At 41.8% G+C, this 21,089-nt stretch overlaps 1 protein-coding gene across 4 annotated transcripts in view; it reads right to left on the minus strand.

The window, feature by feature from the left end:
- Positions 1-21,089, minus strand: part of RNF111 (ring finger protein 111) — a 65,005-nt gene that overhangs the window by 15,535 nt on the left and 28,381 nt on the right. For all 4 annotated transcript variants that reach the window (XM_029910773.1, XM_029910772.1, XM_029910771.1 and 1 more), the window contains exons 7-9: positions 19,479-19,830; positions 13,637-13,762; positions 12,454-12,580 (exon numbers count right to left, since the gene is read on the minus strand). In XM_029910773.1, coding sequence (XP_029766633.1) covers positions 12,454-12,580; positions 13,637-13,762; positions 19,479-19,830 — 605 coding nt within the window. The remainder of the gene's footprint in view (positions 1-12,453; positions 12,581-13,636; positions 13,763-19,478; positions 19,831-21,089) is intronic.

Consider the following 21,089-nt stretch of genomic DNA (forward strand, 5'->3'; position numbering starts at 1 on the left):
CCCCCTTTTGCTCGGCTGGCCCGTAGCCCTCGGCTTTTTTTTTTTTTTTTGCCCCTCCAGTGTCCCGATATTTTCTTCATCTCATCTGGTCATCCTAGGTGATTCTCAGGCTTTCAGTACAGTTTTCTGCCCCCAAAGTTAAATTGGAAAACTATATCTGTGTTCTAAGCCCTTGCACAATTAGGACAATCAGTTGCACACTTTAAATATGATTCAGACATTCAAATTGTTTATGAAAAAACTACTCCTTGAAGAAAATTAAATTTAGGATTAGACTGATGACTAAAGGGGCGTGAAGAGCATCCATATCCACTGTTTCCAGCTGGATACAGTCAGGAGTTTGCCAGGCTTACAAACTGTTCATAAAAGATCCCTCCTTCTGTGAACGCTCACTCAACCAGGCAGGTGGTCATTAGATGGGAAAACAGCACAGTGCTTCATTAAGGTAGTTTCGCCATATTGCTACCTGGACTTCAGTGCAGTCTTATTGTATCACTAAATTAAAATAGATGTTTAGTCTGAAGAAACTCTTAGAAATAAGATTCTGCATTCCCGCTCTCAATTTGCCTTAATTAAAACCCCCTCATATGGCAGAGGGAGGAAGGAAGAATTAAAAAACAAAATAACCCCCTGATGCTCAAATAAGAGCTGTTTTTCCTTTTGGTTCAGTTTTCTTGCTTTCTAAGTTCCCCTACCGTTTGTGGAGATTTGTTTTACTGCTGCCTACTTCCCAGCTGTAATGGATCATAGAGTATCGTGCCCATGAGGGTCAAAAGTATAATTTACTTACCTACCAGTAATGTTCCCCCCTTTTCTGAAGTAGGCCCCGGTGCTCTTTGAAACCCCTACCCAGGGAGATGCCTAATTTGCATGTATTCTAGTTGGAAGGGAAATCTCAGTCCTTCTGTCACAGTTACATGGTGAGCTGAGTTTTAGCCCCCCTTTTTGTCCTTCTTGAGAAGATCCCTCAGGCAATGCATAAAAGTCGTCTGAAAAAAAGTGAGGGGAGCAGCAGCTTTGGTATGATAGTTCTTAAACTGTGCCCCTCAGCAACCAACTTGATTTTAAAAGAATAAATCTGCTGAGGTCTGTGACCCCCCCCAGCCTCAAACCACTTTAATCACTGCTTTCAGGTGACAGGCCTGGCTTCCTTCACCTCTCAAGGGTGGAACTATGTGGTTCAATCACTCTGGGATTAGATCTCAGCGTCAATACAAAACCTACCAATCTATTGAAACTACATCAGCCTAGAAGATGAAGCCAATGTCCAGTTGCAGACTTGGTAGCAGAGATAACCCTCAAAAGATTGAGACAATGGCCAAAAAAACTAATGGGTTGAAGAGTTCCTACAAAGACAGTGGTTCTGAATACCCCTATAGCACAGAGAAAACTTCTAGAACAGAGGTTCTCAAACTGTGGTCTGCGGACCACCAGTGGTCTACGAACTCCATTCAGGTGGTCCACAGATAGTTCCCGCGAAAGTGCACGCCTGAGCAGCTGCACACAAGAGAATGAAGGGCCACCCACCTAATTAGTGGAGCTGCGCAGGCGTGGCTCCATTAATTAGGTGCCTGGACCCTGGAGAAGACGCACATGTAAGGAGAGGTGGTGACCTTGGGGGGAGGGGGGGGAATAGGGGGTAGGTGGGAGGGGCAGTGAGGTGAGAAGGGGGGGGGGGGGATTTGGGATGTGCAGGGCTGTAGCAGCCAGAGAAAGAGGTGACTTTCCCCAGCTCCAGGGCTGCGGCTGCCGGGGAGAGACGGCCCTCCTTCCCAGCGTCAGCTCTGTGACTGCTGTGGTGGGGGAGAAACCCCCCTCCTTCCCAGCCCCAGCTCGGGAGCTGCCGCAGCAGGGTAGAGAAGACATCCATCACATTAGAAAGGTAAGACTACGGATATTAAAATGAGTTGTGTACTTTTATTTGTAGAACAAAAAACCAATTATTATTAAGTATTTTTTCTATAGCGCTTTTATCCAAAGCGCTTTACAATAGTTACCTAACAGTACAAACAACATTTGGAAAGAGCATTAAGTGATCCGCTGAGACCCTCAGCAATTTTCAAATGGTCTGCGGGAAAAAAAAAAAAAAGTTTGAGAACCACTGTTCTAGAACTTGAGCCTAAGAGGCTACATTGCCTACCCCTCTATCAGCTGATATGTTCTAAGGAGAGACGTGCCTCTGCAAAGCCTCACAGATGAAAGAGCCCTGGAAAGGGCATCTTATCACCATCCCAGATGGGGTAGAGTCCAAACCCTGAGTCCAGGTCTCAGAGCTTAGAAGCAGATGAACCCCAAGAGATAGTGCAAGTTCCACGGAGATTCAACAAAGAGGAAGAATCAGAAAAGTAGGTGTAATAGGGGAGAGCAGAATCTGCCAAGAACTGCTGCTGCTGGCTGGGGGGAAAGAGTTACTAAACAGAGCGTCAGTAGTCACTAAGGCTATGTCTACACTGGCAATTGAACAACAAAACTTTGGTCTTTCAGAGGTGTTAAAAAAACCAAAGCCCTGGAAGACAAAAGTTTTGCCGCGACAAGTGCCAGTGTGAACAGCTCATTGTTGGCAGAAGCACTTTCATGCCGACAACGCAAAGGCCGCTCGTTGGGGGTAGAAGTTTTTTTGTCGGCAGGAGAGCCGAAGAACAGCAGCTACACTGCGCGACTTTTCACGGCACGGCTATGGCGACACAGCCATGTCACTAAAAGCTGTATAGTGTAGATATAGCCTAAAATAACCCTGTATCCCTCTCTATCAGTAAATGACCAGATAGATCCATGGTGTCTCCTATTACTCAAATCTGGAGTGTGTGTAGTCAGGGGTATGGGATGGAGAGGAATGTAGATTACTCACGGCTTTTGAAGCCAGCCTTCAGTCATATTGGCATCTCAAAGCTGCTCTGCACTTCTGCCTTTGGAACTTCAAAATAGAGTTTGTATCAAGTGGGTGCTTGGACTGGGGACATGAGAAACTGAATATGTAAGGCCAATTCCAATAGAAAAGCCTTCAACTGGTTCTCAGCCTTTCCTTGATTAGCACGTAAGTGCATACAAATAGAGCAGGCCCAGGGAGGGTAGGGAAGGTCCCTCTCAGAGGGACCTTGACCAAGATGGAAGACAGCTTGTCTCTGTACAAGAGGCACATTATTTGAATCCTGACTGCTTCCATGCCATCAGGGCCCAACAGTTGGTGTGGAACTAACCAGGACTGCAGGTACTACTTGGAATGAGGCAGTCTTTTTTAAATTGAAGCTTACCAATCTTAACTGTTAACACCACTAAACAAAACAGGTAAAAAGCTCCTCAAGGTAAATACAGAAGATCCAAACTTTGAAGTTCTTTATCACAGTAAATTAACAGAAACTGGGTGGGATCAAGGCCACAGTACTCAAATCTGAATGTTCAGATCCACTAGCAAGCATGCATGTGGTCCCAACAGAGACTGCTTTTAGAGAGAGTTTCTGCTTTCCATATAGAGTATCCTGCTGTTAATTGATCTCTCTCATTAGACTGACCTCACACTTGGTAAAGCAACCCCATCCTTTCATGTATGTATGTATGTATACCTGCTCCTGTATTTTTCACTTCATGCACCCGATGAAGTGGATTCTAGCCCACGAAAGCTTATGCCCAAATAAATTTGTTAGTCTCTAAGGTGCCATAAGGACTCCACTGTTTTTGCTTTAGAGAAAGTTTCTGCTTTCCATATAGAGCATACCTACATACCACATCTGGGGATCTGTATTCGCAATCCTTTAAGGAGAAACAAAAAGTTGATTTCAGGCCAAAAATAAATGATGTACTTTGAGGCAGTTCTTTTTGTGAAAATCAACCAGCTCTATTACACATTCAGAACAGGCTATCACCTAATGTAGCATACCATTAAGTGATTATGTTGGCAACTACAAACTGATGAGGGAAAACAGCAATATCTTTCAAAAGCAGCAGAATTCCCAAAGCAACTTGATAATTTCCATCCAGGCTGCAGTCCAATGGAAGGATCAGTGGCCTTCTAGCCCATTGCCATGCAGTGACGTTTAGTGCATGTAGAAGTACAATCTTAAAGCATATTATGACCAAAATACATAAACGGGGAGCTAAAATACAGTGAAAAAAATCTACTCCCACAGTTTCTCTCTCATATCCTCTTTTCTTCATGCTAGTCTCTCCCATATCCATACATTCCTGAGCCTGCTTTTATTTACATATTATAAATTATGTACTTTATTTGAGCAGGGCCATTGCAAATTTGAGCAAAGAACAGTTTGATTCCGTAATCATAATTTCTGCTGTTTCCTGTAGAATCTTAGTGTTATTTTAAAAATTCCTAGTTAACCTTTTCCAATGCAAAAATTACTTCTGTCTCTGCCCCATCCCATATCATTGAGATGAATGGGAACTTCAAAGCCAATCTGAATAATTTAAAATGTTTATTTGCAGCCAATATAATTTTCCCTTATACTCATTCTTCACCCTCCTCTCTGACTCCCATTTTGCCAAGATTGCCTTGTTGAACTAAGATTTGCTACTGTTATAAAGAGATTAAGGATTCCTCTACCCTTCATTTTTGGCATTTTTTGCTTGCCCTTCCCAATCTTCCATCCCTTATTGCTCTTATAATATGGCAACCATAGCATTTATTCACTGAAATCTCTACAAAGTGCTTATAAAATTCTTTGTTTGCACAAAACTGAAAATATGAAACACCACCTGAATAATTAAATCAGTTGATTTGCCGAAGTCCCTACCCCAGTGAAGTCTCAAACCTTTCCCAGAATGGATGTTCAAGAAAAGGTCAGGACAGATGTACAGCCCCATTGCACAAACTGAAGATCAAACGCTACCTCCGTCTCTATATGTGGGGGAGTCAGTTCCAGAGTTAAAAACTCTCCACTGAACAACATTCCTGCCAAACGCCCCTCAAAAATTTAGACCACATCTATATTAGAAAAAAATAGGTGTCCTGTCTTGATATGGAGAGTGTGTGTTTTTCATTTGTGTTAGCTCAAGTGAGTTTGCTTTTCAATTGTGTTAAAACTCCCTCAATCCAAAAGTGCCTCTAAACATCTTGCTAACAAAAAGTGGGAAAATCCTTTTTCTTTCGCTAGACGTCTGCACCCAGACAGCTACCACCATCATCTTTTTGTCTGGATTGGAATTTCAGTCCTCATCCAAAACCGAATGTAGATTAGACACAACAAAGAGTATATCACCTGGACCCAATTAAAGTTTTAGAGTTGATCGTTGTCAGAATTCTCCTGGCACTGCAGCCCGAACTACTCCACTATTTCTCCCTCAATGGCCTCAGATTAAACAGAAGGGTTGTAGAAACAAAACTTGTAGCACCCCACAAGAGAGATCTATAGGCCGAACAGCAGCAATCCAATGTTACCCTCTGAGGTAGCGGCAACTAGGAGGACTCACCACTTGAACATTATCATCCCTGCTAGAGCAAACAGCAGTGGCCAAACCCTCCCTCCTCCCAACTTCATGGTCAATGATACCATGCATCATTGTGGTTCATTATATGCACTGAATTCAAAGCACGATTACCACTACCAGGGCTCTAGCCTTCTCCCTTCACATTCATCTGTCATAGGTCATCCTATCACTTTTGAGATTTAAAAACTCCATCCATGATGTTAACTTTACCAAGTAGTCTCCTATCTGCAGCAAGGTTCAAAGGACCCAAAACACCTCAGACCACCATGGTTTTTTTTATAGCAGTGCTGCTTAACCCTCAACCACCAAAAGGTGACAGAAGGAGCACAGCTGCTTAAATTAGTGCACAAGTATGCACTTTAAGGCAGGCTGCAAGCACTTTGTATATCACATTAGGACCCTCAAAAATACAAGCAATTAACATCTTATACCCCTTACTAAAACCCTTCAACTCCATAAACTGTCCGACTGGAATTAGATCACAAAAAACCCACACACTTTTCTGGAATTAACCCCTGGCGCTTTTTCCTTTAACTGCTTCTACAAGCTGATGGATGAAAGGTCATCTATGTGGAGAAAGGTCTTGCACCTTTTCTTTGTAGGTTCAGCAGGTATCTTTTACAAGCCTTGGGAGTGGAAACTACAGTGCAAGATTTATATGGTGCTGCTAAAGGTAGTGGAAATATTAGGTCATGTGCCATTTTAGCTGGAGCCATAGACCTACAGGGTTTCACCTGTATATGTAAATGAATAATGAATATACAATAAGTTTATAAAATTTGTTAAAATTATACATTCTATGCAGCATGTGATGAAAAGCTGAGGGTCTCTGGAATTCTAAAGGATTAGGATGAGAGCTAAAGTTTGCCAGACCTCTCCCCAAAATTTGTTAGTCTTGTAGTTATAAGCTGGAACAAAGATGCATAAAGAACATGAATCTTATTCCCTTTGACACCTGAATAGGTTACTGGACTATTACAGTAGACCTACACATTAGGAATCTATGCATTGAAAGTAACTGAAGTTATTCATGTATGTTACCTATGATCTGGTATAAAAAAAAGGAGGAGGAAAATATAATTGTTTTGTCCTATTGAAGATCATTAACCTAATTTAAAAATCACATGATAAAGAATTAGGATTTGTATAGATCAGGAGTGGCCAAATGTGGCTTGTGAGCTACGGGCGCCTCTTTTACAGTTAAAGTGGGGTTTACAGAGCCCCACCCCCAATTCTCTGCCTACCAGACTGGGGGGGAGCGCAGGAGGCAGCTCAGGGCTTCTGCCCTGCAGCACACTGGTGGGGTTAAGTGCTTCTGCTCTGCGGGGAGGGGGGTCTTGGGGCTTCAGCCCTGTGAGGCGTGCCTGCCAGGGCTTCGGGCTTCAGCAGGAGCAAGACTGAAGCCCCTATCCCCACCACCCCGCTGCAAGGCTGAAGCCCCAAGCCCTGTCAGGCGCATTCTGGCTCTTGAACTTCTGAAGATTGTCTCGTGCAGCTCGCAGGATCACTAAATTTGGCCACCCCAGTATAAATGACCCATGCAATACAGCTTAAAAACAATTTATATATATATATATATATACACACATACACACACACACACACACACTTGAATAGACTGTGCAGTAACCAGTACATTGCTGAACATATTAAAATAAGGAATTATACATACTGCTCAAAAAATTAGGTTGCACTATTGACAGAGCTAGTCATCTGTTACTTTCATACATTCCAACAAGTAACTGGTTCACCTCACAGTATGCTAACTGTGCATCAGTGCAATAGGAATCTTGATATGTCATCGAAGTACTGGAAGATTTTACCATGTTCGTTAACTAGCAAAGCCTTAAGCAATGTAAGAACAAGTTATAAAAGGGAAGAACTATTATTCCAAAAATTTGCAAGTTCTCTACTCACCCCTAGACTTTATTTTTTGATATACAGCAAGGGTGCCTAGGATACCCACTTTTAGATGATAAAAAAAATCAAACCAATAAGTAAACAGATGTTTTAATTTAGCAAAACAAGGGAAATTTATGCTCCAACTTCAATATTTTTACCTCCCCATGCCACTGTTCTTATGCAACAGAAATTATGTGCTGTATCTCCATTTTAATGATATCCCTTAATAAGAAATGGCTCACTTGACACCCAAAGTTATCTTGAAATATTGTATAGCCAAATGAAGAAGTTACTCGCCTTATGCAGTAACAATAGTTCTTCGAGACGTGTCCCCCATGGGTGCTCCCCTGTAGGTGTGTCTGTGTCCCTGTGCTGCTGATGGGAGAACTTTGGTAGGAATCTGTCTTGCCCGTGCATGCGCTGCTCCCCGCCTGCCACAAGGCTAACCAGCATGCACAGGCACTCCCTCCTCAGTTCCTTCTCTACCGCAGAGTCAACTATTAGAACTCCGAAGTACAGAGGAGGAGGGTGGGTCGTGGAGCACCCATAGGGACACATATCTCGAAGAACCATCGTTACTGCACAAGGTGAGTAACAACTTCTTTGAGTAGTGTCCCTATGGGTGCTCCACTGTAGGGAACTCCCAGGCAGTGCCCACCACTAGAGATTGGGACTTCAAAGTAGAGTCTGATATGGATGATAGTACTGTGGCACTGAATTTGGCATCTGCAACAGAATCCCCCAGGATGGCATAGTGTTCTGCAAAGGTGTGTGGAGATGTCCAGGTAGCTGCTCTGCAGATTTCCGATACAGGGATACCCTTGGAGAAGGCAATGGACGAGGAAACTGACCTCATAGAATGCGTGTGTACTGAAGATGGGGGTGTTGCGTTATACAACTAGTAACAGAGTTTAATACAGTCCAAGACCCACTTAGAGAGCCTCTGAGCTAAAATCGCTGTACCTTTTGATCTATCGACAATGGAGAGGACAAGTCTCAGATTTTCAGAAGGCTCTTGTCCTCTCCAAATAAAAGGCCAAGGCTTTCCTCATGTAGAGCGTATAGAAGATGGCTTCTCTATTATCCTGCTGAGGTTTGGGATAAAAGGCTGGAAGATGAATGAGCGGAGATATATGCCTGATATGCATCGGTGGTCAGGAGTAGAGATGGGGAAGACTGAACAAACAGGATTCCCATACAGACGTTTACTGGGTCCTTCCACCAGTCCAAACATTGCTTGACCCTGGTGGGCATCGATAGTCATTTATGTAAGTCTGTGTTCGGCCTGTAAATCAAACCAAACCATGCCTGGAGGCGTCTCATGTATAGTCTGCATAAGCAATAACTGATGTGCCCAAAGCGTGTGCCCCAGGAGCTGGAGGCAACGTTTAGCCAAAATTTGGGGGCTGGATTGTACTGTCTCTATCAATGAGGAGAGACTGAGAAATGTGTGATGTGGGAGGAGCGCTTCCACCTAAATAGAGTCAAGGTCGGCTCCTATGAATTCTAGCCTCTGTACTGGTGTTAATGTTGATTTTTGTTCGTTGCTCAGTAGGCCCAGATTCTGAAACAGGTCCAGTGTGGTCTGAGTGACTCGCTGGGCCTCTGCAAAGGACCATGCCCTGAGAAGGCAATCATCCAGGTAAGGATAAATCATGATGCCTTGAGAGTGTAAGTGGGCTGCCACTACCGAAAGGACCTTGGAGAATACTCTGGGGGGCCGAAGAGAGGCCGAAAGGGAGTACTCCATATTGGTAGTGGTCTTGGCCTAGCGTGAACCTGAGGTAATGTCTGTGGCTCGGTACGATCAAGTTGTGAAAAATAAGCATCATGGAGGTCAACGGCTGAGAACCAGTCTCCTTTTTCTAACGCTGGAACGATCGTAGATAACGTGACCATCTTTAACTTCTCAGCCTCGATAAACTTGTTGAGCGTTCTGAGGTCCAGTATGGGTCTCCAACCCCCTCCCCCCCTTTTTTTTTTCCAGGAAGTATCAGACGTAGAAGTGTCTGCTCCTTAGAGGTGTGGGCACTGGATCTATGGTTCTTGTGCTGAAGAGGTGGTTTATTTCCTGTTTTAGCAGGCACTTGTGAAAAGGATCCCTGAAGAGGGACAGGGAAAGGGGTATGGGAAGGGGGAGGGAGGAGAAATGGATGCAGTGTTCATCCCGGATGATCTCCAACACCCATTTGTCAGAGGTTATCCATTCCCAGGTGTTGTGGAACAGGGTGAGCCAATCTCCGAAGGGATAGGTGGGGTTTTCTAGCATGAAATGAGGAGAGAGTGTTCTACAGACATCTCAACCAACCTGTCAAAACTGTCTCTTCAAGGTGGAGGACTGAGAGGAAGTTTGCTGAGACCCCGACATCTTTTGTCTGGAGAACCTGGGCTTCTTCCTCAGATTCATATGATCTCTGTGCATATTGCAATGGATACTGGGATGAGTACGGAGATGAATATTGTGAGCAAAACTTGAATGGTGACTGAGGGCTGTACTTTCTTTGATACCCAGATGTATAGATACTGAGTGACTGAAGAGTGGCCCTTGAATCTTTTACCATGTGGAGGGAGGCATCAGTCTGTTCAGCAAATAATTTTGTCCCCCTCAAAGGGGAGGTCCTCCACCGTTGTTTGGACCTCCTTGGGGAAGCTGGAGAGATGAAACCACGAGGCCCATCTCATCACAATGGCAGTCTAAATAGAATGTGTCACCGTGTTAGCTGCATCAAGTGCAGATTGGAGAGACTTTTTGCCACCAGCTGGCCCTCATTAATCAAGGTTTTAAATTGGTCCTTGTGAGAATAGGGGAGTTGTTCAATAAAAGAACTAAAACTTCACATAGTTCTGATACTCATATTTAGCCCACAAGGCTTGATCGTTCGCCACACTGAATTGAAGGGTAGCTGAGGAGTAGGCCTTCCTGCCAAACAAGTCCAGGTGCTTCCAGTCCCGTGATCGAATTGAGAGTCAGGTGTGAGAACAGGAATTCCATGTCCTTTGCTGGCACATAATATTTCTTGTCCGCCCTCTTACAAATTGGTGCGATGGACGCGGGGGGTCTGCCATATCGTGTCGGCAAGGTCCAGTAGATCCTCATTAATAGGGAGGGCTGCTCTGGAGGAGGTGGAGGAATGTAGAATGCCCACCAGCTTGTGATATGACTCAGACACCTCTTGTAAAGGTATTTGGAGTCCCTCTGCCACCCTCTATGCCAAACCCTGGAACAGTTTAAAGTCGTCCTCCACTGATGGCAGAGGGGGCATCACTGTCTCATCTGGTGACAATGATGAGAAAGGGGCTGGAGAAGTGACTTCTTCCTCAACTTTGGCCTCTGGTTCCTCCCTTCCCTGGTTGGGGAGCTGAGGCCCTCGAGGCAGCAGCTGAAGAAGAGTACTTCCTTGGCTGCTGATAGACCATACTAGTAGTGATGGAGACCTGTTAGAATCATAGAATATCAGGGTTGGAAGGGACCTCAGGAGGTCATCTAGTCCAACCCCCTGCCCCTTTGGGCCTGCCAGTACAGCCATTGTGATGGTAAGGGAACCGGTGGTTGGTACCACGGCTGCCCAAACCAGGGAGGCTGCGCGTCAGAGGGTTGGTATGCCTGGTGTCCATAGTGAAACTGGGCTCCATATCTTGAGCGAGAAGAGCATTAGTAAGCTAGGTCCTCTTGGTCAATTTCTGACTCTGACGACGAAAAGGGTGGTGCATGGCAGGAGGTTGTTGGTGAGACAAGGGGTATGGGTAAACTTATTACCGGGGCCCCAGTACTGAGCAAAGAAACTGGTGTGTCAGACCCCAAAAAATTCATTGTACACCAGAAATCTGTTGGTGCAGAGGGCATCACTACTGGTGGAGCCTGTCGGTGCAGAGAGGCTTGTACCGACAGCGTTGGAAACGCGGACCTGATAGCAAGCTCTGTTGGTGCCTGGCATATCATTGGCGGTACCAATGTTGATGACTGTACCAACAGTCTCCCCTGGGGTGGATCTTCTATGTTTCTCACCCCCCTGAGGTACCGATGCTTCTTTGCCTGTGCCCATCGGGTCTTTAGGCATTCCGACTTGCCCTCTTGGTTCAAAATCATGCGTGTCCTAGGTACCAGATTTAGATGGCTTCAGTGCCATTGGTACCGATGATACCGACTAAGTCAGGAATCGTTTTCAGCTCAATCGGGAATTGCTATGGGGACTCACGGACCTCTTCTTAGAGGTCTTACGCGAGTGGCTCGCAGGCATGTCTCTGAGCTCACCCCCTTTGAGGTGGACAGATGCAGTGAGGGCTCCCATCGGGACTCCAGAGGTTGAACAGCTGATTCCATAAGTAGGAGTTTGAGCCTCAGTTCCCTGTCCTTCCTAGATCTTGGCTTCAGTTGCTAGCACAAGTCCATCAGTGACTGGGATAGATTCTTTGCAACTGAGGCACTTTTTGAAGCCCTGAAAGCTGGGCATACCCTTATCCAGGAGCGTCCCGACCCCTTCAGGGGGTCCACAGAAGACAATTTTTTTTTTCCAAGGCAACGGCCAAAATAAAATGTAAATGAAGCAAAGAAAGTAGCCTCGTGGCAGGCAGGGAGCAGTGCATGCATAGGCGGGATGGACTGCTACCAAAGTTCTCCGATTAGCAGTGCAGTGGAGCGCCCATAGGGACACTACTCGAAGAAGAACTAAGATTTAACTCCTACTGTGCTGCAAGGTAAGCTATAAAATAAGCATCAATACTAATTCTCACATGCTGCTTAGAAAGTTAAGCACTGTGACACCAGTTACAGTAAGATCTGAACTTTAAAATCAGATGCAGAGGGTCAATGCATTATTATGCAAGAGAATTTCATTCAGATGTCTTCCATTTACAAGGCTGAAGTTAGAAATGTTACTGTCCTAAATGTATTTTATTCAATTAGTGCAAGTCTGTTCTAGCTTCCCATTTAGTATCAATACATAAATCAATGAAATAGATTTTTCTTCATTTGTTCAGTTGAACCACTATTATTTGTAAAATTCTATACATATCCGATTTAAATGTAACAAACCTTGTACAAAAGAGGAGAAATTCTTTAAGAAGTCAAGGGTAATGATTAGCTACCATAGGAGTTTCCACAAATTATCTCCTTACCATTAAAGGAAGAGCCCCTATTTGTAAGTGATGAAGTCGAGGAGGTGCATGGTAGTGTGCCAAATGAGGGTGCAATGGGCCCGGCGGATATGTAGCTGCAGCCACTCCAGCTTCAATTCCCAGTTCCCTGCCACATAAGCAAAATTAAACATTTTAACCTAGTTACTTTTTGCCCTCTAGCTATATCTCTACTGTTTTGGAAATTTATATCATGGCTTCTAAAACACACACATAAAGGACATTTTAAATAAAAGATTAATTACTTTAAAATAAACACTTTCCATTAAATCAGTTCTGTAATCCCATCATTGGTACAAATAATGTGTTTGTGACTAAGTAACTGGTTTAAAAATTAAATAAAAAAAACAAACAAAAACCAAAACACAACAACAAATACCAGTACAGACTTAACTCAGAAATCATGTGTTATGCACAACTACTATATTACTGATTTGGAATCCTGTGTTTTCATACAGTAAGTCCTCTGCAGGTCACCATTCCATTAATCACTGTGGTTACAGGAAGTTGCCCAATGGATTTGATCTATTATCTTAGATCAAGGTAGTAAAGTTCTAGAATTTCCAGAGCTATCTAGCCACTGTAAACCACAGGTTACTAGGAGTGGAAATCCATTTTAACAACACAACAGAAAAACCAATTACAAAGTTTCAGGTTTAATAGTTTATGAGTAGACCAAGCTCAGAAGTTAAAGTTCAGTTAAAGTCTACTGTTTTACTACATAACAGATGCAAACGTTTTTACATAAAAATTCAGTCACAGATAAAGAAGAAAGGTAAATTAGCTTATAGGTCAAAAGGTCTGAACTTTTAACTTCAAAAGAATGTTTTGTATAAATTCCTTTTTGCCAATACACAAGAGTTGAACTCCTTTTATTTGCAATAACTGGTAGCAAAACAGTTCAACTGTATAAGCACTTTTAAAAAAATGGTAGATATTTGCTGGCATTTGTAAAAGCAAACTGGAAATGTTTAAATTGGCCAGTAGCAAAAAAAAAAATGGCACTTTAACACATTTTATCCTGCACATGCACTTGGCAGTTTGTTAAATTAAATCACAAACAACATTATCAACGTATTCTCAGGATGAAAGGTCATATAGCAAATGCCAATAAATGGGCACCTACCAAGGCATAGGACACTAACGAGGAATTAAGAGTACTGACCAGGCAGACCTCTCTGGAGCTTGTCGAGGATGTGAGGACATTGTCTGAGGCACGTGGATATGGTGCCCATGACCATAGTTGGGATGCATTCGGTGAGGATGTGGAGGAGGCCGTTCATGTGCACGTCTAAGAGTTAGAATACAAGACAGCACCAGTTCAAGCTACAAGGATTCAACCTTTATCTGGCAAACATGACTACAGAAAAATAGCTAAATCTTCAACATGAGGTTAAATACTTGCCAATCTAAAATCCAGTTTCATCATTATATGTCAAGATCCAGAAACATTCGCAACTGAAAAGTCATCCATATTCTTAATCTGCAGCTTCCTGGTAGATTAAAGTACTTAAGTATTCACATGAAGCAATACTTCTGTTTTCTAGGTTAAAAGGCAGCAATTTCTGATACTTCCAAAGGCGTCATGGAAAATTTTTAAAACTTTAAAAGCTTGGAAGCATACAACTCTATAGGGGAAGTAGCAGCTATAAGTTTACTCTTCACTTAATTTTTCTGTCAATTTAGAAACTTGCGTTTCCCAAAAGCAGAACATGGGGTGGATGGCTTCATGTCCAAACAACCACTTGTAGCATTCTCTTGCCAGATGGTGCTTTTTGCAGGTGGCTTAGCTATTGGTAGCTGCTTTACTGCATAAATCTCTAGCAAAGATGACTTTCCCCAAGAAGGCTACCACCAACCTGTAATTTATCCTGGCAGGAATTGAAAGTTTTCTGTGCTACTATAGGAGAATGACATAAGAAAACTGCCTAGTCAATAGCCAAATCAGTAAGTAACAGTGTACTTAACTAACAGTTCTATTCTCAACCTTCTCACATCAGAGTGCCACAATCAGACTTTACCACAACTCTTTGGTTCTTGCTAAAGGAATTGTGACAATAGGCAGAGAAATTGCTCCTTCAGAAACAAAAGTTAACACAGCTTTATAATGACTCCCAGAACGTCTCCTTATGCTAGTGATCAAAAGTCATTTGTGAGAGAGAAACAGCCTATGAGAATACAGACTTTACACAGTATAAACTTGAAAAAAATCTTGTATTTTAAATAGGGCTGTCGATTAATCGCAGTTAACTCACACGATTAACTCAAAAAAATTAATCACGATTAATCGCAGTTTTAATCTTACTGCTAAAACAACAGAATACCAATTGAAATTTAATAAATATTTTTGGATTTTTTCTGTATTTTCAAATATATTGATTTCAATTGCAACACAGAATACAAAGTGTACAGTGCTCACTTTATATTATTTTTTATTACAAATATTTGCACTGTAAAAGTGATAAACAAAAGAAATAGCATTTTTCAGTTCACCTCATTCAAGTACTATAGTGCGATCTCTTTATCGTGAAAATGCAACTTCCAAATGTAGATTTTTGTTACATAATTGCACTCAAAAACAAAACAATGTAAAACTTTAGAGCCTAAAAGTCCACCCAGTCCTACTTCTTGTTCACCCAACCGCTAAGACAAACAAGTTTGTTAACATTTACAGGAGATAATGCTGCCCGCTTCTTATTTACTTCACCTCCAAGTGATAACAGACATTCGCATGGCACTTTTGTAGCAGGCATTGCAAGATATTTACGTACCAGATATGTTAAATATTCGTATGCCCCTTCATGCTTCAACCACCAATCCAGAGAACAGGCTTCCACGCTGATGATGCTCATTAAAAAAAAATCATGCACTAATGAAATTGGTAAATGAATTCCTTGGGGGAGAACAGTATGTCTCCTGCTCTGTTTACCTGCATTCTGCCATATATTTCATGTTATAGCAGTCTCGGATGATGACCCAGCACATGTTGTTCGTTTCAAGAACTCTTTCACTGCAAATTTGACGAAACGCAAAGAAGGTACCCATGTGAGATTTCTAAAGAAAGCTACAGCATTCAACCCAAGGTTTAAGAATCTGAAGTGCCTTCCAAAATCTGAGAGGGAAGAGGAGTGAAGCATGTTTTCAGAAGTCTTAAAAGAGCAACACACTGATGCGGAAACTCCAGAACCCGAACCACCAAAAAAAAAAAAAAAAAAATAGAATGTGCCACCTTCTGCTGGTGGCATCTGACTCAGATGATGAAATTAAACATGCATTGGTCCACATTGCTTTGGATCGTTGTTGAGCAGAACTCGTCATCAGCATGGATACATGTCCTCTGGAATGTTGGATGAAGCATAAAGGGGCATCTGAATCTTTAGCGTATCTGGCATGTAAATATCTTGTGACATCAGCTACAACAGTGTTATGTGAACACCTGTTCTCACTTTCAGGTTATGTTGTAAACAAGAGCAGGCAACATGTAAATGTAAACAAACTTGTTTGTTTGAGCAATCTGCTGAACAAGAAGTAGGACTTGTAGGCTCTAAAGTTTTACATTGTTTTATTTTTGAATGCAGGTTTTTTTTGTACATAATTCTACATTTGTAAGTTCAACTTTCATATCAAAGAGATTGCACTATAGTACTTGTATTAGGTGTACTGAAAAATACTATTTCTTTTGTTTTTTACAGTGCAAATATTTATGATAAAAAATAAATATAAAGTGAGCATTGTACACTTATATTTGAAAATGCAGACATCCAAAAATATTTAAATAAGTAGTATTCTATTAACATAATTAATTTTTTTTATTGCTTGACAGCCCTAATTTTAAATAAAAGTTTCACCTTGAGAGATTTTAAAGTAACTTCAGTCTATCAACTGAAGCTGTTTGACCTATCAGCCTAGTTTCAAATATCAATCTTGAATTAAAGATGCAGTTTCCTAGCTGGGAGCAAAATGAAACATTGGAACAGCTTAGTGGGGAGGTGGTGGACTCAGCATCACTCAGAGTTTAAAATAAGATTAGATATCTTTTTTAAAAGATATGGTTTAATCCAGCTTCTGAGAGAAATTCTACGACCTGTGTGTGTGGGAGGCCAGGCTGGATGGTCATGATGGTCCCTTCTGGCCTTGGAATCTGTGAATCTACGAGATCCAATGCTCATTCCTTTTCTTCATGGGGCATGGGGAGAATGAGGTTGCCTACAGTACCCTCAAAAATGCTCATAACCCTTATAACTCAATGACATAACATATCATGCATCAGGGCTTTAGCCAGCCATCTGCAGGGGTTATGAGCATTTTTGAGCGTACAAAATTTAATAGTCCCTTCTGGCCTTAAATTATGAAAAGAAGAAACTATGAAATTAGTGTAAATTGTCTTGTTGCAAGAAGTTATGACATTGGTCATAAGTTGTTTAACTTTAATTTTTTTGTTGGGTGAGGAATTGATTATTGCTAAGGGTTTAGTCAGCTATTTGTACAGGCCTTTTTATACTGATCTTTCTGTAAATTGGTGACAAAAAGTGAAATTTTTTTGGTTTTGGGAGGCTGAGGGTCACAGACTTTCAGTCTCTGTGGTATGTAAAACCTTGAACAGTTTTTAAATTACTGGTTTGAACTAATGCCAGCTACAGATTACCTACTTTGAAACTGACAGGGCCAGGTTGCATGGCTCCAAGATAGGCCTTGGACCTGATTTGTCTGAAGACCTTGGAGTCACTGGAAGACTCAGTAAGCAAAGTTTGCAAACTATAAGCATCAACAGTAAGACAACGAGGAGTCCTTGTGGCACCTTAGAGACTAACACATTTATTTGGGCATAAGCTTTCGTGGGCTAAAACCCCCTTCATCAGATGCATGGAGTGGAAAATACAGAGGCAGGTATAAATACACAGCACATGAAAAGATGGGAGTTGCCTTACCAAGTGGGGGTCAGTGTTAACGAGCCAATTCAATTGAATTGATTAGAATTCTCTGGAGAATTTATAAGAAGGTGGCCGTAATTGAATTGGCTCATTAGCAATGACCCCCCCAACTTGGTAAGGCAACTCCCATCTTTTCATGTGCTGTGTATTTATACCTGCCTCTGTATTTTCCACTCCATGCATCTGATGAAGTGGGTTTTAGCCCACGAAAGCTTATGCCCAAATAAATTTGTTAGTCTCTAAGGTGCCACAAGGACTCCCCGTTGTTTTTGTTGATACGGACTAACACGGCTACCACTCTGAAACAGTAAGACAGTGATGCTTTGCCTTTTGGGCCAACAAGCCACCTGAGGGAAAACTGATGTTCCAGAACCCTGAGAGTGATAACATCAGGGAGAGTAATTCACAACAACAAATAGGTATGCCAGCCTTTGACCAGTCTCTCCCTGCACCTAAGTCTGTTAGCAAGAAGCACTGTGCCAGAAACATAACTATCTGGCTCCTTGGCTGCAGTTCCAGCTCCTATTCCATAACAGTCCAGAAGACTGACAGCTGTAGAGTTAGCAAATCCTGTTATTTTCCTTTTCCTATTTTTCTCTTTTCTTTTCGTTGGCTGGCGGTGTCCCAGCCTTTTAATATTCTTTACTTTTAGGGTGTGAAAATGTGATTCTGTGCACGCAGATGTATAAGCACTCAAAGCTCACAAGGGATAGGTGCCAGAAAGTAATTTTACCGAATTTAAACAGCCCTAAAAAACTGTCTGACACTCGTTCAAGTGTATTCTGTGTCCTGTAATTAAAAGACCTGGGATGCAAGAAACGGGTCATCTGTAATTTTTGGTAAGTAGGAGTTGTTAAACTTCTGCTTATCAAAGATACAAGTCTGTATTGTAATATCTGTTTTGGAGAAATGTGGGAAGGAAAGGGTTAGCCACCACATCATAACAGAATTTTAAGCAAGAAGCTTACTTGCCTGAGGTTGTAGTTCAGATGTTAGAACTGATTAAGATCTTAATAATGAAACCAAATTTATCTAGGTCATGGACTTGATTAGAACTGGTAACATTTTATAGTTGGGGTTTATAGCCAAACATACAGCCACCTTTTTATAGAATTCTCTGGAGAATTCTAAGGACTGGTCATCTTGAATCAGTTTGATGATTTAACGTATTTTATGATTTAACTCCAATCCAGCATTCAGATTGACTGATTGACTGAACTGACTTTGATTTGGTAGTTGTATTTCTTTATTTTTAATTTAGTTAAATAATAAATTAGTTTGGTGATCTATTTTTTCTTTGTTTAAAAGATTTAGTAACATGTATAAAAAAAATATATTGTTACATTTCTTTCAACAAGCAACATGGGTCCAGAATCTTGACCTTAAAACCCTGAACAGCTCCCCTTAATTAGTCTTTTGTTGTCACACCATGCAATAGCACTTTTATGGGGGGGAAAAGTCAAAATTTCTATGAATGATGTTTGTTTTAATGTAGATGAAAATTAAAGTGATTTTATCCACACTAATTTACAAGATCAAGATTTTTTTTTAAAAAGTCTTGCTGACTTCAACAGTGCAAAAAAACATTTAAGGATTTGCTTGGAAGCTGGGCAGTTAACCTATTAGAAAGCAACATTAATTTCTTCTAATTATTTATTATTAGCGTTTAATGTTTGCTTTAAAATTACCTTTTAGTGGTAATAAAAAAGTGCAAATTGCTTACACTTGAAACTGAACTCTGCTTATTCACAGGACAGGTAAAGCATGGGCAACAGAAGTACTAGCTTCCCCAAGCTTCCCCACTAAGGTACCTCTGCTCTTTCCTGGAGGGGCCACCTTGACAAGTGAGAGGGTAGTTCAGCCTCAGTGCTCACTTAATCCTTGGCTTTTCTATTGCAACTGCTAATATAAGAGCTAATTGTGGTGGTAGACAATAAGATTCACATCTCACCACAGTTTAATTGTAATTGTCCACTAACCATGGTATTACAATTAAGAGTCACATGCAGCATTTAAAAAACCCGAGGATAAGGAATTAAATGTACTCAGAACAATAACTAAACATTTATGACATACGTTGGATGCTGCATCATTCTTCTTCGCTGGACCTCCATCCTCTGGATCACTTCATGAGGATGCAGCCTCTGTGCTGAAGGTGCAGTTGCAGGAATATGATGGGTAATAGGCTGGTGTGTAGGTGGAAGATGCTGTGGAATTGGAGCAGCTGCACTGGCTAAAGGGTGAGTTGGTGGTGGAGGTGGAGGTGGAACTGGATGAGAAGAGGCATGAGAGGAGATGGAAGGATGAAAGGGATGCACTGGATGAGGGATAACATAATCCACTTGAGGTGGAGGCTGTGGCTGAGGAGGAGGATTTCCGTGAGAGTGGGGGCATGCAGAAGACTGATGAAGAGGTCTCGTCAAAGCATCTGGAATGAAAATGCATTTTTAATGTATTAAGTAAAGTTTCTCAATCAAATGCATAAGAAACTACAATAACTTCATGCCAGTCCTCTACTGCACTCTATTTCTATCCAAATAATATCTTTATGATAACAACATGAGCATTTATCTTTTCACAATGATTAACAGGCACTGACAAATAAACAACAACATGTGAAATTCACAAAATAAGTGAAATAAAAACCAAAGCTTCCCATCAATGTACATGAGCAAGACAAAATGAAAAACTGAAACCAGAAAGCCAGTTTTCATAGGATGTTTCTTGATAACTGGAGATGGAAGGATACACACCAATTGGCTGCCATAAGAGGACTGATGGACATGAGGAAAAAAATAAGCATCTTTTTTAAATAGTAAAATCCGACTTGCTAATATTGACAAAATTGCAATATTGACAAAAAAAGAAAAGTCTGGGAAAAATCCATGTAACACACCTGATTAAAAACTACCAGGACACTGTCAGCTTCTTCTTTTTTAAAGCTTATTGTATTAAGAGAAACAAGAGGAAAGGAATTTTGTTCTGTGTTTGTACAGCAGCTAGCACAATGGGTCCTGACTTATGACTAGGGCTGCTAGATGTTACAGTAGTAATAATAATCATCATCAACATCATCATAAAAGAGCCAATGCCTCCTAGCAAGTCCATGTCCCTGACTGTTCTCAAAACATAAGCATCTTTGAGTACTTGGCACTGTTCGAAGAAAATAAGTCTCTGGAAACCCCAACTGACATTTAGTGTATGTTAACACAGCAATGTAACCCCAGGGTTAGCAGAACTTGAGTTAGTAAGCCCTGGGTTTGTTAACCCAGGGCTTGAGCATCTATGCTCATTTGTAACCCCAAATTAGGAATAGTTGAACCCTGGGTCCCTACCTGGGGCTCCAGCATCTACACTGCACTATGCAGACCCTAATCCAACCACCCATATCCCAGACTTCCTAGTCCCTTCCCAAAAAAAGTGGTCACTATAGCCCTTTGTCATGATGCAGTCTGGGAAAACTTGACTGTCCACCAAAGTTAACTGTCCAGAGGACAAAGAAAGTCAGCCCACAAGATTATGGTAGACTTACGGTGGACTCCCAGAGTAAGAGTCCAGTCAGGATGTGTCTACACCGCAAAGCAATAGGGCTTGAACCCTGGGTTCCGGCTTGACTCGGTCTTGGATCCTCAACCCCCGTGGGATCCTGGGTCAGCATGATTTGTGTGTAGACAGAAGTGGGGATCA

Source organism: Terrapene carolina, unplaced genomic scaffold, assembly GCF_002925995.2.
Source record: "Terrapene carolina triunguis isolate 2854851 unplaced genomic scaffold, T_m_triunguis-2.0 Scaffold67, whole genome shotgun sequence".
NCBI classification, from domain to species: Eukaryota; Metazoa; Chordata; order Testudines; family Emydidae; genus Terrapene; species Terrapene triunguis.